The sequence below is a fragment of the Cavia porcellus genome, unplaced genomic scaffold, assembly GCF_034190915.1.
Source record: "Cavia porcellus strain 051 isolate PalLab524CR breed Dunkin Hartley unplaced genomic scaffold, mCavPor4.1 scaffold_23, whole genome shotgun sequence".
NCBI lineage: Eukaryota > Metazoa > Chordata > Mammalia > Rodentia > Caviidae > Cavia > Cavia porcellus.
Window position 1 is genome coordinate 39,119,931 of NW_026947506.1, and position 24,667 is coordinate 39,144,597.

The window sequence follows — 24,667 nt, forward strand, 5'->3', positions numbered from 1 at the left end:
TACAAGTACAATTATTATTGTTTGTTTATTTACCGTATAATTTAGGAAAACTTGTTTTGAGTTCAAGTGGATGAATAGAAGCATAAGACAGGTGTTATTTCATTGTTTTTGGTCCGACAGGTTAATACTTATTCTAATAATTATGGTGTTAGTTCCAGCTTTTCCCTTTATCAGGCTGACGTAATTCTTTCTGTTCCTAGTATGGTGAGTACTTCGATTGAAAAAGGATGTTAGGGGGCTGGGGATTTAGCTCAGTGGCATAAGCACCTGCCTTGCAAGCAGGCAGTCATGAGTTCGATCCCCAGTACCAATAAAAAAGGAAAAAGATGAAAAAAAGAAAAAGGATGTTGGATTTTTGTCATATGTCTCTTCCTAAATTTTTTGATATATTTGTTTAGCATTTTAATTATTATGTATTTGCAATACTGAATACTGGAATAGTTTTGGGAATCAGTACATACCTATGACACATCTAGTCATTTTCCATCTCTTTATCCTTTTGTCCTTCCACCATATTTCCCTATCTTATCTCCAAAGCTCTGTTTTCTTGTTTCCTATCATCTGTCATTGGTTATTTATTACAGTACTACTTAACAAAGTTATTCATTTTCCTCTTGGGGATTCTCATATAATAAAATCCATGCAATATTTCAATTTCTATCTGACTTTTTATATACCATTATTATTTGAAGTTTTTTTTTATTCTAGCAATACATTAAACACCGTATCACAAACTTGCATGCTTGAGGTGAACCCCTACACTTTTTGACCTGGCCCGTGGGTCAATCCGGATCCACAGGGCAGTTTCCTGGGGAAGGAATGAGGATTGATAGATACAAGGTAGGAGACAGAGAGAAGGAGACAAGTCAAGGAAGTCCGATCAAGCCTCATTTATTGATAAAGTGGTCGCTGCTTTTATAGGGCAGGGGCGGGCCGGTGGGACAGGAAGAGGCTATGGGGTGATGTCTGATGAGTCATCATCACTTCTGTGTATGTGACATGAGTAGGAGAGGATTATGGTTAATGTATGCGCATTATGTGCCCATATGAGGGAGAGGCAGGGAGATAGCAGCGGGGCAGTCACACCACTCCCTACATCTCCTCCCTTTCTATATTTTTTAATCAGGAATATGCAGGCCCTGTGAGGACAGCGCCTGTCTTAGGTCAAGGACCTCTTTACATGAACCCAACCAGGCCTTACCCGTCATGGGCTTGCAGGACAGCAGTTGGCCCTGTGCCTGTCTTAGACAGCCGGTGGTGTGACATGTATGTCCTAGTTGCCGTCTCTGGCTGCCTGTCCATTGTCTCAGGGAAGTTAGGCCACATCGTCATATGGGCCACTCGTGGGAATTCTTTCTCAGTAGGTTTTGTTGATCTGCCATCTCCAGCTGGTGATAGTGTACCTGAATGGGCTTTGCCATAAACACGTCTATCTGGTAATTAATGAGCATCACAATCCTCTGAAAAATACAAGGACCCACAGAGAGGAGAAGCAACAAGGCAGCTAGGGGCCCCAGAAGGGGCGCTAGGTAGGGGAAGAGACTGCCCCAGAGCATGGAGAAGGGGTTAGAGGCCATTTGTGATGGGGGTTCCAAATCCATCATTGGTCAAGAGTGGTCCAAGGAGGTTCTCGAGAAGTCACCATGTAATCCATCAGTTTGGCGTTTTCTGTAAGGAAGCACAAGAAGTTGCCTCAGGGTATGTGTTTACTCCTGGGCCTTTTGGGGGTTATTATTATTTGGCTCATTAATTTGCCTAACAAGGCGTTTGGGAGCCATCTGGCCTCTTGGCGGGTGTATATACACACTGAACCATGTCCCCATATGAGAACGGGGTCAGGGCCATGCCATGAGTTAGTCAGGGCATCTCTCCATAGTACAGAAGCAAATTGCTTTTGTGTTTCAATATGCCAAAAATGCATGGCTGCTGACTGTCCAGAAGCATCCAAATTTTAAAAATTAAGGATGAATAAGAAATGAGATAGAATATTTCTGGGAGATCCTTGGATAGGGTGCCATGATCCCCCTTTGACTTTATCAATAGTGAGTTTGAGAGAATGATGTGCACATTTAACAATACCTTGGCCTTGTGGATTGTAAGGTATTCCTGTTGTATGGAGGATGTTGAGGCACGTGCCGAAGTAGGCAAAGGAAGTGCTAGTATATCCAGGACCATTGTCAGTCTTAAGTTGATGAGGGTTTCCAAGCACTGATAAAGCTGACAGCATGTGAGCAATGATATGTTTGGTAGCCTCTCCGGTTTGGAGGGTGGTGAAGATAAAGCCACTGTATGTATCAATGCTCACATGGACATATTTTAGGTTGCCAAATTCTGGGATATGAGTGACATCCATTTGCCACAGGGCATTGGGAACAAGGCCTCTTGGATTAATCCCTAAGTGTTGCATGGGTAGATGGATAGCACAGGATGGGCAGTCTCTTACAATCTGTCTGGCTTGGTAATGACCTGTGGAGCTGGCGGCGCAGCGCCGTCTTGCAGCTGTGCAGCGCCATCTTGGGGAGGTACATTTGTTTCCATCACCGGAAATGCCATTTTGGGGAGGGGCCCACCTTGATGTGGCAGAAGTGAGGCAAGCGCCATTTTAGAAGGTGGTGCCATCTTACGGGTGGTGTCTAAATGGCTCATCCGTAAAGTTTGGAGTTGCAGAATGAGTCTTTGTTTTTCTTGTTCTAATTGGACCTGTTGTTGCAAGTCATGAATCTCTAAGTCGAGAAGCACAGTAGAGGGGCTGGAAAATGTGGGTGTCTTATTGTAGTGAGGGGGAGGTTTTATGGAAACGGGGGCTACGATAGGGTCCGAATGATGTCAGCTAGCTTCTTCTGCTAATTGTTTCCAATCGACCTCTTGTAAAGGAGTGAGGTTGGGGTATAAAGAGTTGTGGTGGGTCTCAGGTGGTAGGGGCTCGGATGGTAGTGAGCCACTATCTTGGGGCTTTTTAAACATATCATTTGACTCATCAGAGGGGCAAGAAGGTTTAGATTCATCTCCTGAAGGGAGCAATGTTGGTAAAGTGGAAGCGCATAAGGCGGCTTCGCCTTGGGTGATTGTTTCATCAATTTGAGGGTCTCGGCAGCTCTGTGTAAGTACCTCCGAGATTAGGTTCCAGTAGGCAAAGGCTGTAACCGGGACCTTTTCAGGGCCAAAGACCCAATAGTAATCTTTTAATGCATCTCCTACTCTTTCCCATCTTTTTGCATCAATAGAGCCCTCTAAAGGAAACCAAGGGCAAACCTTATGAATAAATTGAAAGTACTGCAACAAATCTTTTTCTTTAGCCTTTATCCCTTTTGTCTTTAAAGCTTTACTTAAATCTGACACAAAGCATTTATGATCACTTAATGCCTGACCCATGCCGGAAAAAAAGGGAAAGGATCGCAGTCCACTTACCATGACTCTAGCAGCATGGCAGGCTCCCGCGTAGCACTGGTCACAAAATTATTACTTTCACTTTTACCTGCGTGTCTCAGGATGGCTCCCTCATTGAGCCCTTCATGCCAGGAGCCCCACGATGGGCGCCATTTGACCCGGCCCACTGGTCAACCCAGATCTGTGGGGCAGTTTCCAGGGAAGGAACGAGGATTGACAGATGCAGGGTAGGAGACAGAGAGACGGAGACAAGTTGAGGAAGTCCAATCAAGCCTCATTTATTGATAAAGTGGTCACTGCTTTTATAGGGCAGGGGCAGGCTGGTGGGACAGGAAAAGGCTATGGGGTGATCTCTGATGGGTCATCATCACGTCCGTGTACGTGACGTGAGTAGGAGAGGATTATGGCTAATGTAGGCGCATTATGTGCCCATAAGAGGGAGAGGTGGGGAGACAGCAATGGGTCAGTCACACCACTCCCTACAACTTTTAGTGTATAATTCTGTGATTGAACCCAGGAACTTTGCACTTACATCACATCTCCAGGCCTTTAATTGTTTTTTTTTTCATTTTGTTACAGATTCTTATTAAGTCACTAAGTTACTCAAACTGGATTGGAACTTGTGATTCTCCCATTTTACCCTCCCACAGTGTTGGGATCACTGGGGTATACCCATGCCCACCTAATTTTTTTTTATATACTATTGGATTTTGACTTCTAGTATTTTGTTGATAATTTGTGCATTTAAATTGTAAAATATGTTTGTCTCTAGCATGGTTTTTGGGACTTTTTCTCTTGTTTTTAGTATCAGAGAAGTCCAGTTACACCCATATAATGCATTTGGACATGGTTTCTAATCTGAGGAAATGTTTGTAAACAAACTGTGCTAGTGCTTCCTTAAAAATGTTTTTGAATTCACCATTGAAACCTTATAATCATGAACTTTTCTTCATGGATTTTTAACTAGATATTAAATTTTTTATGTATTACACATCTAGACATATTTTCTAGTTATTTTAGTTAGTCAGATTCTGCATTTTAATCTATTAAAAATTTGCAGTTGAATAGATTTTTTAGTTTTGTAGTAACATAATTATTAATATAGTTCCATGAAATATTTTTAGTTTTAAAAATGTCAGAAATAACTGTGAGACCTAAGACATAGCTCAGTGGCATAGCATCTGCCTGGCAAGTGTGAGGTCATAGACTGGATCCATGGTGTGTAGAAAAAGAGAATGAAGAAGAAGGAGGAGGAGGAGGAGGAGGAGGAGGAGGAGGAGGAGGAGGAGGAGGAGGAGAAGAAGAAGAAGAAGAAGAAGAAGAAGAAGAAGAAGAAGAAGAAGAAGAAGACAACGAAGAAGACAAAGAAGAGGAGGAGGAAGAGGAGGAGGAGGTGGATGAGGAAGAGGAAGAGGAATAAATAATGGTCTTTAATATGAATGCTATTTCAGCTTCCATTCTCTTTCAATCTATGTAATGTTTTGACATTTGATGATTTTCAAAGAAACAGCTTTTATTTTTACTATCTTAATTTTTTTTAGTTCCTCCAATTTTTTATCTGTGTTTTCTTTAGATATATTCAGAATCTCTTTCATTTCTTTTATCATTTCTTCTTTTATCTGGGAGATTATTTTGAGTTTGAATTTCTTTAAAGCTTCCTGGAGTTGCTTGTCAATTTCGGTGGCTATTGTGTCCGATATTTGAGGTGGATGGCATATATTTTCTTCTATATACATCGCTCCTAGGGTTTCTTGAGATGGGCTAGAAGTTTGGGGTTGTAATTTGGTCTTTCATTTTGTCATTTTCCTATATTTCTGTGTTTCACGTGTTATTTGAAAGCTTCCTCAGGATCTGTTGAAAATCCCCTTCTATGTTTGCAGTTACTGAGACTCTGGCACCACACTACCCCAAGCCACTGGGCCTGCAGAACCAATGGCCCTCCTCTGCCTGCTCAGAACTTCACAGTTCCAGACAAGCTGGGCCTCAGGGACACTGTGCACCCACCTGCCCCTTGGAAGCTCCACAGCTCTCCAATTGCAGCCGGGTTAGGGTACTCACCACAGGCTGCGGTGCCTCAGGAGCCTGTGATCCCTCCCTGCTTGCAGAGATATCCACAGTCCTCCAGACACATGGAGAGGCCGATGCAGGTGCCCCAGATCCGCCCAGCCCCTCCTCTGCACACCTATGACTAGGCGCGGCAGCGAAACAGGCTGGGCTCTGGGGATAGTGTGGGCCCGCCCACCTGTAGGAAGCTCAGCAGTTCTCCAAGTGCAGCCAGGATGGGGAGGCGGATGTAGAGGCCTCAAACCCACCTCTCCACTTCACTGCACCCGGAAGCCTGGAGGGTCCAGAACAGTCTGAGATTTGGGCAGAGTGTGCTGAGCACTCACCACAGGCCGCGGTGCCTCAGGAACCTGCGATCCCTCCCTGCTTGCAGAGATATCCACAGTCCTCCAGACACACGGAGAGGCCGATGCAGGCGCCCCAGATCCGCCCTGCCCCTCCTCTGCACACCGATGGCTAGGCGCGGCAGCGAAACATGCTCACTTGGAATCCCCAGAGTCAGACCTTTTGAATAGATTTCTGATTTCGGCACAGAAGAGAGTCCTCTATACCTCACATGTATTATTTAGACTTTTCAAGTGTGGCTGTGTAAATTTTTGCTCTGATGACAGCAGCCTCATGTTAGACAGCTCTGTATAGGAAGTAGGGGAACTTGCAGCAGCTCCCAGCTCTACCACTGATAAACTGTGATGACTATCTTAATTTTTATTATTTATTTCATTAGTTTAAAGTTCGTATTTCTTACTCTCTTCTTTATGCTTTTAAGTTTATGTTCTTGTCATTTTAGTGATACATGGTACAAACTTCATGCAAACACATGGAAACATGTTTTTAAAACATAGTGCAAACACATGGAAACATAAACAAAAATGTAGCTATATATTTGCCTCTGAATGCTAGTTATGCTCAATCTGTGAAGTGGGGTCTATTATGTTTTCATTTTTACTTAGTGCAATAAAATTACTACTTGACACTTGGAGTTCCTTTTCTTTTACATGAATTCAATTCTTTCTCTTTTTATTGCTAATTTTTATTAGCTATTTTACAATGCTGTGTGTGTTTGTAAAAATTTTCACTTTGATTCTTTTTACTTACCATTTCTTTCCCTCCCTTTGATCTCCTCCATCCATGCTCATATTCCCTTACCTTCTCCACATTTAATATGCTCTTCAAATTATTTTAATTCTTCTTTCATCTACTACTTATATTGGAGGTTTTATTTATTACTTTGCAAACATTTGTGAGTTCCACTATTCTATTTTTGTCTTGACCTATATGGCTTCCTTCCAAAGTACATAGTTGGGGGACATGTGCTACAGGTTCTATACTTGTGACTCGTTGTTGAGCCATACTTGTATTTACAGCATCAAAAAGTCTATCACAGCTCACAATAAAATGAAATTTCAGGAAATTTAATCAGACTTCTTTGGTCACTCCAAAGCTATAGAGAGGGCCACTAATCTCAGTATGACAGTGAATCTTTGTGTGATGTGCCCCAGATGAATAAGAATCTTGGAGGATTTCAAGCAAAAGTTAAAAAAATGACTCCCAGTTTAAGCTAACATCTTTTATTCTTCTAATCATTTCAGAATATCAATACAAGCAAACAAATTTTGAATTTTCACTAAAGTCTTTTTTTCCTTTCCTTTTCAGGTATCTTTTCCTTCCTTATACCAATATATGAGATGTTAGGTATATCCTTATTTGCAAAAGATTCTACAGAATTTTTCATTGACTTTGTAAAAAAAGCTATAGAAAATCGCCTGGAAAGTAACCAAAAGGTAAAATGTAGTGGTAGTAAAATAAACGTGTTGACATTTGGTAATGTTTTAGGCTGTACGGTTAGGGTCAGCATATGTCCTCTGTCTTGTTGAATGTAGATAAAGATAATAGGCATTTTTATAAAGAATGAAGAACATGATGTTTAGGAAGTTGTTATGAGCGGGAATCAGAGAGACAGTTCAATATTGAAAAAGAAGCGTAAGAATTTTCTGATGTAAGTATTCTTAAAATAAACAGGACTTTTTGTTTCAACAAACTGTCAAATGATAACTATTAGTGCTTACCAATTATATTTATTGGTACCCATAATCCCAAGATCTTATATTGGTAAAGAATTCTTTCAAATTCAGGCCACTTACTAAACACACTTTCCAATGGAAATTATTATCACTGCAGTTTGGCTGTATTAAATTTGCACCTTTCCTGCCCTGCAACAGTCAGAGTTATTCCCTGCATATTGAAATTGTAAGCTAAGAAATTCACCTTAGTCTTTACGTGGCTGTGGAGCCTGAAAATCAGAAAGGGAGAACTGCACATATATCAGGTGTCACTGAGAACTATATAGGCCTTGCTTCTAAGATCTGCATATGGCAGAGTATTAATCTATGGGACTACAGGTAAAAAATTAAAGCAGTAATATACAAAATTTTTGAAGTGTGGGATTGCTTCCTGAACAAATAGGTCAGACAGGAATTGTAGGCAACTCTCTGATCAGGAAGTTGGGGAGGGCAGAAACAAAGTATTATTGAACTCAAAAGCTGGATTCATACAGAGAAAACTCCTGCTCTCCAAAATTTAGAGATTGATGTCAAGCTCAGCCAGACCTCAGGGCTTGAAAGATCCATATGCAAAGAAGGAAGATTAACTTCTGTACTGCAAGTACTGGATTATTTTTAACTTCATATTTAACCTTCTATCTTTGAATATTTTCTTTTATCTTCAAGCACCGGGTGGATTTTCTTCAGTTGATGATGAATTCCCAGAATTCCAAAGACACAGAATCCTATAAAGGTAACCAACAGTGTTTCATGGTCTATAGGAAGGGGATCCAAGAGGGAGAAAAAGCCTGTTTGGGAATTGTGTAAGAGTTTGCAGTCAGAGGAGAACATGTGTCAAATGACTAAAAACATATACTTGGATATTACACATGAAACCCTGATGCAGTTTGCAGTAAACATGAGACTGAGTACATTCTAACCTTGAAGGATGCCTACAAGCAACCGTTTTATGGATGTAATTCATGAAGGTCCTGGTTCACCTATATCTGAACAAGTGCTAATTCTCAGTCTTACCTGCAAGAAATAAACCAGAATGTCTCCCTTGAGAATTGCTTCTAGGCATTCACTCAGAGGCACGCTGCTTACTAGAAATTTGTAGAATATTCTCCAGGTCAAATAGCATAAAAGTTTAGTTTTCTTTTTGTTCCAAAATAATAGGTCCTGAGGTAAATCTTTCTGACTGCAGAAACATTCCCTTCTTCTTCATTTCTGACACACTGCTATTATCATCCATATACGGTTTTTTACTAAAAGCATTCCAGTTAAAACTGTGAAAAATGACAAATTTTGAATTCCATAATTTCTTGTATGTTTATATGTCAATACCCAATACTGGGGAGTCATAAATTCTTCCCACTATTACTTACTCACCTATACATATCCATGCAGTTTTTCTCACTTTTTGTTTAGATTTTCTGAGACTTTTCTAACAGTCCTTTTAAGTAGTGTGAAGGGTGCTTTCCATACACTAAGTAATTTTTTTTTTATTTAAGAGGAAAAAGAGAAAAACACAAAACAAACCAAAGCGGTGTAAGGGTACACGTAATACAGAACTACAAAAAAACAAAACAAAACAAACAAACAAAAAAAACATAACAGTAAGAAATCACCTGTTAGTATATTACATATTATCATCTTGAAAATAGTTCCTCAAATCACAGTATCAAAGAATACAAGGTGGACATTCAAACAGGTAGACTGCAAACAGCTGTGTTCAATGATCCAAAAACATTGATACAGTCAGCTATTTAACACTCCTAAACACACTTGCTGTTATATCCCTTAGAGCTCTTTTTCTTTTTTTAGTGGATATAATGGTTGATACATTGTGTCAATTTGAAAAGTTTAGAAGTAACTAAGTGACTCAGCAGGGAGCCAGGGTCCTTGTTTTGTAAACATCTTCAGCCTGTGCAAGAGGAGGGCACCCAGATGGTGTAAGTGCTGCACCCATCCAAGGGGTGTAGCCTGATTACAATGTAAGAAAGGAAAAGAAACTTGCTTTTCTCCCCTCTTTGCTTTTGTGGCTTTGCTGCTCCCTGTTACTATAAACTGTTGCCCCTTGTCATGCCACCCTGTCTTGGAGCCAGTCAATGATGGACTGAAACCTCCACAAAGTGTGAGCTAAATAAACCTTTCCTACCTTAATTTGGGGTGTTAGGTATTTTGTCTTAGCAGTGAGAGAAAAGTAAACCAAGACAGTGGGGCAGTGTGATCATATCTACTGTGACTTTGGTTTGCTTTTACATTCTAATTGGACAAAGCTAAAGAAAATGAAAAATATTTGCAAAGAACAATTTCTATGACTCCATAAACAGTGATATAAAATGTCTTTCTCTCCTTTCTCTCTCTCTCTTCTCACACTGAAATTTTCTGATTAATAACTTATTTCTTTAACATAATTTCAATAATTCTATCATAGTCAATTTCTTTTTTTTTTTTTTTGGTCTTTTTCGTTTTTTTATTGGTACCAGGGATCGAACTCACGACTGCCTGCTTACAAGGCAGGCACTTATGCCGCTGAGCTAAATCCCCAGCCCTATCATAGTCAATTTCAAACTACCAATAATGTGACCACTCTTCCAAAAGTCCTGAATCTTTAGCAAAGGAGTCTAGAACAGAGATGATCTGATAGTACACCACTCTGTATATATCAGTATGTTCATCTGAGTCTATCCATCTTTCTTTCTAACAATAGTCCCCCTTCTCTGTCTCTGTCTCTGACCCTATGTCTCTATCTCTCTATCTCTAAGTTTCTGTCTGTCTCTGCTTTACTAAATCCATTGGTAAAGGAAATATTCTTTTTATAGTATTCAAAATAACTGCTAGAAGCTGGGTGTGGTGGCATACTCCTGTATTCCCAGCACTTGGGAGGCTGAGACAGGAGGATCATTGCAAGTCTGAGACCAACCTGTGCTACAAAGTGAGTCCAAGGCCAGCCTGAACCACAGAGCAAGACCTAAAAGACAAAAAAAATCCTGCTAGATAATTTTAGTATTGTGTGCTTGGCCTTTGGCTGGTGTCAATGAAGTAATGAACTATAACATATAATTTTAAAGTATTTCACTTTCAATTTAATTAGCCAATGGCTGCATACTGCCACAGTGCATTGCAGTACTCAAAATTTTGAGTATGCATTCAAGTTTCATTCACACAGTTTTGTGCTACCTAGGAGGACCTATTTGATTAGTTGGTTTTTCCTACTATAACAGGAGAGAAGTGATAGTTGTAAAATCAGAACTGGGTAGATTTTCAAAGATATATTTTATACTGGGTTTAATTTTTAAATCTATGAGTGGTGTAGTAGACAACATATTTATTTCAGTGTTCCAGTTACAAAAAGGGACTAAACAAAGAAATAAACAGACTATTGCATGATGATGATGACCTATGTCATGATAAAGTTGAAAGTGAGGCCAGTGTCTTACCATAAGGATATTTGCTGAGAATAGAAAGACAATGAATCTACTTTGAATACATAGTGCTAATGTAACTCATTGGTTGCCATTTTCATACATTTCATGCCCAAATCCTTTCTATCCACACATTCTTCCTTCTCCTACTTTAATGCCACTCTTTAGACTTTTGGTCAATCACCAGTGCACTGTATAATAACCTATTCTGAAGTCTGTTGCCAGTGGTACTTCATTATCTAATGCCCCATCCAAGGCATGAATCAACACATTTTAAAAGTCCATATTTTTACTTTGGTAGTTCTGAGTTGAGATTATGGCCTCTGTGTTATCTATTAGCTCCCAAGTGGTTCTGACTCATAGATTATACTTTGAGTTGCAAGAGTTTCTTTGTAGGCTAATATTGTTTTCTTGAATTCTCTCATACAGGATTAGATAAAACATCCTTTAATTTTGCATACAGTGAAGCCTCAGTCTGAAAGCTACCTTGAGAATTTTCCAACATGTTTCACTAAGATTTTTAAAGTTTTGTGTTGTATTATTAAAAGCTAATTTATAATTATCCAAAGCATATAATAAGAGTGAGTGTGTTAGACTGAAGCACCATGTATTGAAGTTCTGAGCCGTAGTGGTGAACATGGTGGCATAATGGAAAGCAGGTGGTCAAGAGCAGAGTAAACATTGAACAGGTGAATAAAATTATTTTGCCTATTTTCTGGTTTGTAAGAGAGACAAATAACACAGTGAAATCCATTTGCTGTGTGACTCTGAGTTGTTTCCCCAAGTTTTTCCCTAGGGTTTAGCAGGTTCACATGGGTTTTTCCTCAGCTAAACTGGTAAGTTCTACTTTACCTGAAAGTCTTTCCTCTCCTTTCAGCTCTGTCTGATGTGGAAATCACAGCCCAATCAGCTAATTTTATTTTGGCTGGTTATGAGACTACTAGCAATTCCCTTTCCTTCATTATGTATGAATTGGCCACTCACCCTGATATACAGAAGAAATTGCAGCAGGAGATTGATGCAGCTTTACCCAATAAGGTAAGTGAATGATTACTTGAGAGAGACGGAAAACATGGAACCAGAAGGCCTGCTGGACACTTCCGAGGAGAAATTTTCATTTAAAAAAAAAACTGTGAGCACTGATTTTTTTTAACAGCACCATCTATGATACAAGATCTTTGATACAAGAAACAAAAAAAGAGAAAAGTGTAAGAGAGGTATGCTACCCTCAATATATAAATTCTTCACAAACCAATACTCATGTTGGTGTACACATTATCTACAATCAAAAAATATACTAAGTAAATTCAGTAAAACCTTGGTTTGTGAGGATAATTTATGGTAGAAACGTGCTTGAATATTCTTTTTTTTATTTAAGAGGAAAAAGAGAAAAACACAAAACAAAACAAAGCAGTGTAAGGTTACACATAATACAGAACTACAAAAAAAAACATAACACTAAGAAATCACCTGTTAATAGATTACATATTATCATCTTAAAAATAGTTGCTCAAATCACAGTATCAAAGAATACAAAGTAGACATTCAAACAGAGAGACTGCAAACAGCTGTGTTCAATGATCCAAAAACATTAATATAGTCAGCTATTTAACACCCCTAAACACACTTGCTGTTATATCCGTTAGAGCTCTTTTTTATTTTTCCTCCCTCTCTTTTTTTCAACAAAATTTACCCATTTTGGATTTTATTACTCCTTAGTTTTTATTACTTTTTGGGGGGGGAGAGAATAAAGTCAAATATGGCAAAACAAAGCTGTGAGTCAAAACCAAGGATAGACATAGCACATGATGTAGAACAGAGTACAAGGTTATTAACAATGGTTATCAACGTTGTCTCTTGTTTCTTAAAAAGAATTGTCTATCTCATTAGATATTATAAAGTTGGACAAAACAGTGGAGAACAAGACCAATAAAACTTAGGCATTGTAAACATTACAGGACTTCCAAAGGAGACAATAGTCAAACCAGAATGGGCATCTCAGTGAATCTTACTGCCTGCAAAGTAGTTGCCTATACCCTCAAACTTGATACTATCGCACAGAATGGAACAGAGTCTAATCAGTCAAAACAAGATCGTGGGAGTATTACAGGACTTAAAAACAAGTTAATAGGAAATCAAAAAGAGTTACTATTATATATACTAATTTTTTAAATTTTTCCCTTAATTAAAATAAACATAAGAAATAACTAAATAATTTTTTTAAAGAATAGTAGTTACCATAGAGTCTGCCTTTTTCCTTGAAATATTTGGATTAAACTTCATATACTATAGCTTCAAATATTTCCATATCAAGAAGCCCAGAATAAAGCCTTTCTAATTAATAAGTGAAAATTTTATAAGGCTTCAAGGCCGCATAATGGGGAATCATGATTACCACATATTTTTATATATTTGAATCATTACTTACATTAGGGAAACTATTCGGTATTCATACATGCGAGATTGATTTATTTCACTTATGAGTATGGTCTCAAGCTGCGCCCATTTATTAATAAATATCTCAATGTGATCCTTCTTTATAGCTGAATAATACTCCATTGTATAGAAATACCAAAACTTTTTTATCCATTCCTCAGTTGATGGACACTTGGGTTGTTTCCAAGATCTGGCGATTACAAATTGTGCTGCTATAAACATAGGTGCACATATATCACTGTGGTATGATGCTTTCAGTTCTTCTGGGAATATGCCTAGAAGTGGAATAGCTGGAATAAATGGGATTTCCAATCCCAACTTTTTGAGAAATCTCCAGACAGACCTCCACAAAGGCTGTACTAGTCTACACTCCCACCAACAGGGCAGGAGAGTTCCTTTTTCCCACAGCCTCTCCAGCATTTGTTGTTGTTGGTTTTCTTGATCCTGGCCATTCTTTCAGGAGCGAGATGGTATCTCAGTGTGGTTTTAATTTTCATTTCTCTAATGACAAATGATGATGAACATTTTTTCATGTATTTATTTGCCATTTGCATTTCTTCATCTGAGAACTGCGTATTCATCTCAGATGCCCATTTTTGGATTGGATCTTTGAATTTTGGAGGTCTGAGTTTTTTTAATTCTTTATATGTTATAGACAAGAGTCCCTTGTGTGAGAGAGAGTTCACTAAAATCTTTTCCCAGTTTGTGGGTTTTCTTTTCACTATGCTGGAGATTTCTTTTGACATGCAGAAACTTTTTAATAGGAAGTGGTCCCAGTTATTGATTCTGGGAAGTATTTCCTGTGCGGTTTGAGTCCTGTTCATGAATTCTCTACCTACTCCTATGTCTCCAAGGTTTCTACCCAATTTGTCTTCCAATAGATTTAGTGTTTCTGTTTCAATATTCAGGTCTTTGACCCATTTAGATTTTAATTTAGTACATGGTGATAGACATGGGTCTAGCTTTAGTTTTCGGCAAATGGAGAGCCAGTTTTTCCAGCACCATTTATTAAAGAGACTGCCATTCTTCCAGTGAACCTGCTTGGCTCCTTTATCAAAGATAAGGTGGTTGAGTGTGTTTGTAGTTGTAGATGTATCTTCTAATCTATTCCACTGATCTTCAACTCTGTTTTGATTCCAATACCATGTTGATTTTACTACTGCTGCTTTGTAGTATAACTTCAAGTCAGGGATAGTGATTCCTCCTGCTTTGTCTTTGCTGCCTAGAATTGCCTTAGCGATTCTAGGTCTCTTCTGGTTCCAGATGAAATTTAGGAGTGATTTCTCTAGATCTATAAGGTATGTTGATGGTATTTCTATTGGGATTGCATTGAATCTGTATAACAGTTTTGGGAGAATGGCCATCTTCACAATGTTTGTTCTTCCTATCCATGAGCAAGGGATGTCTTTCCATTTTCTGAGATCATCTTCAATTTCCTTTTTCAGTGTATTATAATTTTCACTTTATAAAACTTTCTTTTTTTTATTTAAGAGGAAAAAGAGAAAAACACAAAACAAAACAAAGCGGTGTAAGGGTACACATAATACAGAACTACAAAAAAACACATAACAGTAAGAAATCACCTGTTAATAGATTACATATTATCATCTTGAAAATAGTTGCTCAAATCACAGTATCAAAGCATAAAAGGTGGACATTCAAACATGGAGACTGCAAACAGCTGTGTTCAATGATCCAAAAACATTGATATAGTCAGCTATTTAACACCCCTAAACACACTTGCTGTTATTTCCGTTAGAGATCTTTGTATTTTTTTTCCCTCTCTTTTTTACAACAAAATGTACACATTCTGGATTTTATTACTCCTTAGTGCTTATTACTTTTTTTGGGGGGGGGGGAAGAATACAGTCAAATATGGCAAAACAAAGCTGTCAGTCAAAACTAAGGATAGACATAGCACATGGTGTAGAACAGAGTACAAGGTTATCAACAATGGTTATCAACGTTGTCTCTTGTTTTCTTAAAAAGAATTGTCTATCTCATTAGATATTATAAAGTTGGACAAAACGGTAGAGAACAAGACCAATAAAACTTAGGCATTGTAAACATTACAGGACTTCCAAAGAGGCAATAGTCAAACCAGAATGGGCATCTTAGTGAATCTTATTGTCTTCAAAGTAGTTGCCTATATCCTCAGACTTGATACTATCATGCAGAATGGAATAGAGTCTAATCAGTCAAAACAAGATCGTGGGAGTATTACAGGACTTCAAAACAAGTTAATAGGAAATCAAAAAGAGTTACTATTTATATATCCTAATTTTTTAATTATTTCCCTTAAGTAAGACAAACATAAGAAATGACTAAATAATTTTTTAAAAGAATAAGGGGTAGATTGAGATAAAACAGGACATAACAATATAACAATAGAGGTCAAATCATGACTGTTTCAGCAACCTAGTGCTTCACAACCATATAACCCGACTTAATAGTAGTTACCATTGTATCTGTCTTTTTCCTTGAAATATTTGGATAAAACTTCATATACTCTAGCTTCAAATATTTCCATATCAAGAAGCCCAGAATAAAGCCTTTCTAATTAATGAGTGAAAACTTCATAAGGCTTCAAGGCCACATAATGGGGAATCATGATTACCACATATTTTTACATATTTGAATCATTACTTACATTAGGGAAACTATTCGGTATTCACACATGCGAGATTGATTTATTTCACTTATGAGTATGGTCTCAAGCTGCGCCCATTTATTGATAAATATCTCAATGTGATCCTTATTTATAGCTGAATAATACTCCATTGTATAGAAATACCAAAACTTTTTTATCCATTCCTCAGTTGATGGACACTTGGGTTGTTTCCAAGATCTGGCAATTACAAATTATGCTGCTATAAACATAGGTGCACATATATCACTGTGGTATGATGCTTTCAGTTCTTCTGGGAATATACCTAGAAGTGGAATAGCTGGAATAAATGGGATTTCCAATCCCAACTTTTTGAGAAATCTCCAGACATATCTCCACAAAGGCTGTACCAGTCTACACTCCTACCAGCAGTGCAGGAGAGTTCCTTTTCCCCTACAGCCTCTCCAGCATTTGTTGCTGGTTTTCTTGATCCTGGCCATTCTTTCAGGAGCGAGATGGTATCTCAGTGTGGTTTTAATTTACATTTCTCTAATGACTAATGATGATGAACATTTTTTCATGTATTTATTTGCCATTTGCATTTCTTCATCTGAGAATTGCGTATTCATCTCAGATGCCCATTTTTGGATTGGATCTTTGAATTTTGGAGGTCTGAGTTTTTTTAATTCTTTATATGTTTTAGACAAGAGTCCCTTGTGTGAGAGAGAGTTCACTAAAATCTTTTCCCAGTTTGTGGGTTTTTTTCACTATGCTAGAGATTTCTTTTGACATGCAGAAACATTTTAATAAGAAGTGGTCCCATTTATTGATTCTGGGAAGTATTTCCCGTGCGGTTTGAGTCCTGTTCATGAATTCTCTACCTACTCCTATGTCTCCAAGGTTTCTACCCAATTTGTCTTCCAATAGATTTGGTGTTTTTGTTTTAATATTCAGATCTTTGACCATTTAGATTTTAATTTAGTACATGGTGATAGACATGGGTCTAGCTTTAGTTTTCAGCAAATGGAGAGCCAGTTTTTCCAGCACCATTTATTAAAGAGACTGTCGTTCTTCCAGTGAACCTGCGTGGCTCCTTTATCAAAGATAAGGTGGTTGAGTGTGTTTGTAGTTGTGGTTGTATCTTCTAATCTATTCCATTGATCTTCAGCTCTGTTTTGATTCCAATACCATGTTGATTTTACTACTGTTGCTTTGTAGTATAATTTCAAGTCAGGGATTGTGATGCCTCCTGCTTTGTCTTTGCTGCTTAGAATTGCCTTTGCGATTCTAGGTCTCTTCTGGTTCCAGATGAAATTTAGGAGTGATTTCTCTAGATCTATAAGGTATGTTTATGGTATTTCTATTGGGATTACATTGAATCTGTATAACAGTTTTGGGAGAATGGCCATTTTCACAATGTTAGTTCTTCCTATCCATGAGCAAGGGATGTCTTTCCATTTTCTGAGATCATCTTCAATTTCCTTTTTCAGTATATTATAGTTTTCACTGTATAAGTCTTTCACTTCTTTCGTAAGAGTAACTCCTAAATATTTCATTTTTTTGCTTGCTAATGTGCACAGTCCAGTTTCCCTTATTTCCCTCTCTGTGATTTTGTTGTTTGTGTATAGGAATGCTATTGATTTCTGAGTATTGATTTTGTATCCAGCCACATTACTGAATTTATTTATTGTATCTAAGAATCTTTCAATGGAGTTTAGGGGGTCTTCTATGTAGAGTATCATGTCATCTGCAAACAGTGATAACTTAACTTCTTCTTTTCCTATCTTTACCCCTTTAATTTCTCTTTCTTGCCTAATTGCTCTGGCTAGTTCTTCCAGTAGTATATTAAATAGGAGTGGTGATAAAGGACATCCTTGTCTTGTGCCCGATTTTAAAGTAAAGGCTTTCAATTTTTGGCCATTTAGTATGATGCTGGCTGTTGGTTTGTCATAAATGGCCTTTATTATATCGAGGTAAAGACCATCTATTCCAATTTTCTGTAAAGTTTTTATCATGAATAAATGTTGGACCTTATCGAAGGCTTTTTCTGCATCTATAGAAATGATCATGTGATTCTTATTTTTGTCTTTATTGATATGGTGGATTACATTTATTGATTTGCGTATGTTGAACCATCCTTGCATTCCTGGGATGAATCCCACTTGGTCAGGGTGTATAATCTTCTTGATGATTTGCTGGATCCTATTTGCCAATATTTTATTTGATTTTTTTTTTAATTTTTATTTAAGGAGAAAAGAAAAGAAAGGAAAAAAAACAGTGAAGGGGTACAAGTTATACAGATTTACAGAATAAAAAAATGCGCAGTAGGAAATCACTAGTTAATGGATTACATATTGCCATCTTAGAAATAATTGTTTAAGTCACAAAATTAAAGCTTGTAGAGTGGACATTCCAACAATGATACTGCAAACAGTTCTGTTCAATGATCCAATAAAACTCTGTGATATCATTTTCTATCTTATACTTTTAAATATACATGCAGTTATATAGTTTAGAGCACTTTCTTTTCCTCTCTTTTGTACAGTGACTATTACACATTTTGGGTTTCATTGCTCCCACGGTTCTTGTTGCTTTTTTGGAAGAGAGTAAAACCAAATGTGACATAACAGAACAGAATCGGTCAAGTCAAAAGGGTGGACATAATAGATAATATAAGAACATAATACAAGGTGATCAACAATGGTTACCATAATGCCCCCCGCTATTTCTAATAGAATTGCCTATATCATTAGTTGTAATACAATTGAACAAAACAATAAAGAATAAAACCGACAAAACCAAAACATTGGAGATATTGTAGGTCTTCAAAAGTAGATAAAAGTCAACGGGAATGGGCGTTATAATGAATCTCATTATCTTCTGAGCTGATGCCTAAACTTTCGAACCTGATACTATCCAGCAAAACAGAATATAGAAACCTCAGTCAAAAACAAGATGGTGAGAGTAATACAGGGCTTCAAATCGAGATAATAGAAAGTCAAAGTGGGTTACTATATTATATCCTGCTATATTTTTCCCTTTAATTAAATGGATAAAAATAAAAAAGTAAATAATGGAGTGGAGATTGAGAAAAAGGAGGGCATAACAGCGAAACAGTTGCCAATATTTTATTGAGGATTTTTGCATCTGTGTTCATTAGGGAGATCGGTCTATAGTTCTCTTTTTTAGTTGGGTCTTTCTCAGGTTTTGCTACTAGAGTAATATTTGTTTCCAGGAATGACTTAGGAAGGATTGCTTCCCTTTCAATTTCATTGAATAGTTTGAGGAGTGTCAGCATTAGGTCTTCTTTGTATTTCTTGTAGAATTCTGCAGTGAATCCATCTGGGCCTGGGCTCTTCGTGGTGGGTAAGGACTTAATTACATTTTCAATTTCAGTAACAGAGATTGGGTTATTCAACAGTTTTACATCCTCTTGATCTAGCTTTGGCACTTCATATGCTTCTAAGAATCTGTCTATTTCTTCTGTTATCAAACTTTTGACAGTAGAGGTTTTCGAAATAGGTGTTGATGATCCTCTGTATTTCTATTGGGTCTGTAGTGATTTCTCCTTTTTCATTTCTTATTGCATGAATTTGAGCTTTTTCTTCCCTTTTTTTAATAAGGTTGGCTAGGGGCTTATCGATTTTATTTATTCTTTCAAAGAACCAACTCTTTGATTCATTAATTCTTTGGATTGTTTTCTTAGTCTCTATTGCATTGATTTCTGCTCCGATTTTTATAATTTCCTCTCTTCTTTTGGCTTTGGGCTTGACTTGCTCTTCTTTTTCTAGCTGTTTGAGGTGTAGCATCAAGTTATTTATTTGTATTCATTCTGTTTTCCTGATGTGGGAACTCAGTGCAATAAATTTTCCTCTCAGGACGGCTTTCATTGCATCCCACAGATTCCGGTAAGTTGTATCTGCATTTTCATTTTCTTTTAGGTATTGTTTAATTTCTTCTTTAATTTCTTCTGTGACCCACTGATTACTCAAGAGTGTGTTATTCAGTTTCCATGTGTTTGCGGGATTTTTGCAGTATCTTTTATCATTAATTTCTAATTTCAGAGCGCTATGATCCGATAACCTGCAAGGGACAATTTCAACTCTTTTGCATTTGTTTAAATATGTTCTGTGAGCTAATATATGGTCTATTTTAGAAAATGATCCATGTACTGCTAAGAAGAATGTGTATTCTGATGTTCGGTGGTACATTCTGTATATGTCTATCAAACCCATTTGTTCACAGGTATGATTCAGTTCTGTTATTTCTTTGCTCATTTTCTGTCTGGTTGATCTGTCCCTTGGTGTCAATGGCGTATTAAGGTCTCCTGTTACAATTGTGTTACTGATAATTTGAGTTTTCATTTCTGTTAATAATTGTTTTATATAACTGGGTGCTCTGGAGTTTGGTGCGTATATATTTAAGATAGTTATCTCTTCCTCTTGGAGTTTTCCCCTTACGAGTATGTAGTGACCTTCTTTGTCCTTTATGGTCATTGTTGGTTTAAAGTTCATGTTGTCTGCAAACAGAATGGCTACTCCTGCCTTTTTTTGGATTCCTGCTGCATGAAGAATTGTTTTCCCTCTTTTGACTTTCAGTCTGTGAGTATCCTTCTGGGTTAGATGGGTTTCCTGTAAACAGCATATGGTTGGATTTTGTTTCTTGATCCATTCTGCTAGTCTGTTTCATTTGATTGGTGCATTGAGACCATTTACATTAATGGTTATTACTGTTAAATGTTGGTTAATTTTAGGAATCTTATCTCTGCTGTTGCATCTTTATCATTCTGTTCTGTTTAATTATTTGCTTTGCTTAGTGGTTTTTTCCTTTTTATATCTAAACTGTCTTTCAATATTTTTTGCAGGGTTGGTTTGGTGTTCATGAAGTTCTTCAGCTGTTCTTTGTCATGGAAGTATCGTATTTCACCACCAATTTTGAATGATAGTTTTGCAGGATACATCAGTCTAGGTTGGAAATCATTTTGCTTTAGGATTTGGAATACTTCACTCCATGCTCTTCTTGACTTTATTGTTTGTGCTGAGAAGTCTGCTGTGATTCTGATAGGTTTTCCTTTATAAGTGATCTGTCTTTTCTCTCTGACAGCTTTTAATAATCTATTCTTGTGTTGGATTTCTGGGATGGTGATTATTATATGTCTGGGTGTAGTTTTATTTTGGTTATGACTATTTGGAGTTCTATATGCTTCACTCATCCTCATGTCGGTTTCTGATCTCATGCTTGGGAAATTTTCAGCTATTACTTCTCTAAATATCCTCTTGACATCCTTTATGTTGTCTCCATCCTTTTCATTAATCCCTATCATTCTTATGTTATTCTTCTTTGCATCGTCTTGCAATTGTTGAATTGTTGTTTCCTGATTCCTTATTATTTTTAAAAGATCTTTCCTTTCCTGTTCACTAGCTGCAATCCTATCTTCAAGGTCTGAAATTCTATCTTCACTTTCATTAAGGCAGTTTTTACAACTTTCAGTGGAGTTTTTTATTTCCTGTATATCTCTGTGCATCTGCATTGTGTATGCTGTTTGTTTCTTATATTGCTCGTCTAGGGATTCTATCTTTTTGTTTAGTTCCTCCAATTTTTTATCTGTGTTTTCTTTAGATATATTTAGAATCTCTTTCATTTCTTTTATCATTTCTTCTTTTATCTGGGAAATTATTTCGAGTTTGAATTTCTTTAAAGCTTCCTGGAGTTGCTTGTCAACTTCAGTAGCTATTGTGTCCGATATATGAGGTGGATGGGATATATTTTCTTCTAAATACATTCCTCCTAGGGTTTCCTGAGATGGGCTGGAGGTTTGAGGTTGTAATTTGGTCTTTCATTTTGTCATTTTCCTATATTTCTGTGTTTCAAGTGTTATTTGAAAGCTTCCTCAGGATCTGTTGAAAATCCCCTTCTGTGTTTGCAGCTACTGAGACTCTGGCACCATGCTACCCCAAGCCATTGGGCCTGCAGAACCAATGGCCCTCCTCTGCTTGTTCAGAACTCCGCAGTTCCAGACAAGCTGGGCCTCAGGGACACTGTGCACCCACCTGCCCTTTGGAAGCTCCACAGCTCTTCAATCGCAGCCGGGTTAGGGTACTCACCACAGGCCACAGTGCCTCAGGAGCCTGTGATCCCTCCCTGCTTGCAGATATTCAGTCCTCCAGACAAAGGAAGGGACTTCTGCAGGCACTCCAGATCCACCCAGCTCCTCCTCTGCACACTGATGGCTTGGCGCGGCTGGGCTCGGGGGATATTGTAGGCCCGCCCACCCGTCGGGAGCTCAGCAGACCTCCAAGGGTAGCCGGGATGGGGAGGCGGATGTAGTGGCCTCTAACCCACTGCTCCACTTCACTGCACCCAGAAGCCTGGGGGGTCCGGAACAGTCTGAGATTTGGGCAGAGTGTGCTGGGCACTCACCACAGGCCGAGGTGCCTCAGGAACCTGCGATCCCTCCCTGCTTGCAGAGATATTCAGTCCTCCACACCTCTGTTTGTTTCTTATACTGTTCATCCAGGGATTCTATCTTTTTGTTTAGTTCCTCCAATTTTTAACTGTGTCTTCTTTAGATATGTTCAGCATCTCCTTCATTTGTTTTATCATTTCTTCTTTTACCTGAGAGATTATTTCTAGTTTGAATTTCTTTAAAGCTTCCCAGAGTTGCTTCTTTATTTCAGTTACTATTATTTCAGGTATTTCAGGTATATGGCATGTATTTTCTTCTATGTACATGGCTCCTAGGCTTTCTTAGGATGGGCTGGATGTTTGAGATTGCATTTTGGTCTTTCGTTTTGTCATTTTCCTATATTTCCGTGTCTCAAATGTTGTTCCAGAATTTCCCCTGGGTGTGTTGGAAATTGTCGCTTATGACCTGGGCTCTTGGGACTCCTCTGGTAGTGTAGCTCCCTCCTTGGGCAGCAGAGCCCGTGGATTAAAAGAGAGTTTCCAGGCTTCTCTCAGGTAGATCTAAAGCCTCTTCAAGCTGCACAGTTTCCCCCTCTGGTAGCAAAGCTCTCCTGAGGGAAAGAAGGCCACGGTGTGGTCCAGGCAATCCCAAATCCTGCTAAGCCCAATCTAGTGTGACTGCAAGCCCAGCGGACCCCCAACCCACCAAAGCCAGGATCTCATACTCTCCCAGGGATTGGATGTTGTGTAGTCATCCAGCTCCTTGGATGGCAAAGCTCCCCAGGCTGATAGAGGGTCCCCCTATGGCCTACGTAGGCCTGAAACCTCCTTAGCTGGGCTGCTCCCTCCTCCAGGCAGTGGCAGTAGTGCTGGTGCTCTCCAGGTCAAAAGAAGTTCATAGAAGAGGCCAGAGCAGATTCCAGCGGCTCAGCCCAGCTCTCTCCTTCCTCATAGCAGCTGTGGTGTGCTCCTCCAGCTGGAGAGGCAGAGAGGCGGCAGGCAGGGCTGAGCGGACTCCCCATGCTCAGCTGTTGTCTCTCCTTCCCGCCGGCCCCTGTGGTGTGCTCCTCCTTTATGTTTTTATGTGGGATTCTTGTCATGAATAAATGTTGGACCTTATCAAATCTTACTATATCTATTGAGAGGATCATGTGATTCTTATCTTTGGTATATTGATATGGTGGATTACATATAATTGATTTGCATATGTTGAACCATTGATTTGCATTTCTGGAATGAATCCCACATGTTCATGGTGTATAATCTTCTTGATGACTTGCTGCATTATGTTTTCCAATATTTTATTGAGTATTTTTGCATCTATGTTCATTAGGGAGATTCACCTATAGTTCTCTTTTTTGGTTGGTTCTTTATTTTTGGTAGGATGATACTTGCTTCCAGGAATGTGATAGGGAGAATTGCTTCCCTTTCAGTTTCACTGAAGAGTTTGAGTAGTGTTGGCATTGTCTTCCTTGAATTTGTTGTATAATTCAGCAGTGAATCCATCAGGACGTGGGCTTTTCTGTGTTGATAAGATTTTAGTTACATTTTCAATTTCATTAAATGAAATTGGGTTATTCAGCCAGTTTCACATATTCTTGATTCAGCTTTGGTATTATAATGTTTCTGAGAATCTGTCCATTTTTCTGTGTTTTATCAAAACTGTGAGGTAAAGATTTTTCAAGCCAGGTATTGCTGATCTTCTGTATTTCCACAAGGTCTATTGTGATTTCACCCTTTTCATTCCTTATTGCATGAATTTGAGATCCTTCTTTACTTTTTAAAATAAGACTGGCTAGGGACTCATCAATTTTATTTCTTCTTTCAAAGAACCAACTCTTTTATTCATTAATTCTTTGTACTGTTTTCTTAGTCTCCATTGCACTGATTTCCACTCTGATCTTCATAATTTCCTCCCTTCTTTTTGTTTTCGGTTTGACTTGCTCTTCTTTGCAACGTGTTTAAGATGTAGCTTCAGGTTTTTTATTTATGTTCCTTTTGATATATATTGGTTCATTTTTGTCATGTCTTCTTTCTGCTATTAGTTGCTTAGTTTTCCCCACTGTTTAACTGTTTGCCTTGCTTAGTGACCTTTTTTCTATTGGTATTCTTGAAGTTGTTATTTTTATGTGTATCTGGAATATCTTTCATTATTCTTTGCCAGGTTGGTTTGGTGGTCATGAAGTTCTTCAGCTGTTCTTTGAATTGGAAGTATCTAATTTCCCCATCCATTTCGAAGCACAGTTTTGCAGGGTACATAAATCTGAGTTGGGAGTCATTTTCCTTAGGATCTGATA

General features: G+C 38.1%; 1 protein-coding gene across 2 annotated transcripts in view; it reads left to right on the forward strand.

Annotated features, from left to right (window-relative positions):
- The window catches only part of LOC134472502 (cytochrome P450 3A14-like), a 55,557-nt gene that overhangs the window by 27,202 nt on the left and 3,688 nt on the right, over nucleotides 1-24,667 (forward strand). For both annotated transcript variants that reach the window (XM_063234187.1, XM_063234189.1), the window contains 3 exons: nucleotides 7,105-7,232; nucleotides 8,178-8,244; nucleotides 11,799-11,959. In XM_063234187.1, coding sequence (XP_063090257.1) covers nucleotides 7,105-7,232; nucleotides 8,178-8,244; nucleotides 11,799-11,959 — 356 coding nt within the window. The remainder of the gene's footprint in view (nucleotides 1-7,104; nucleotides 7,233-8,177; nucleotides 8,245-11,798; nucleotides 11,960-24,667) is intronic.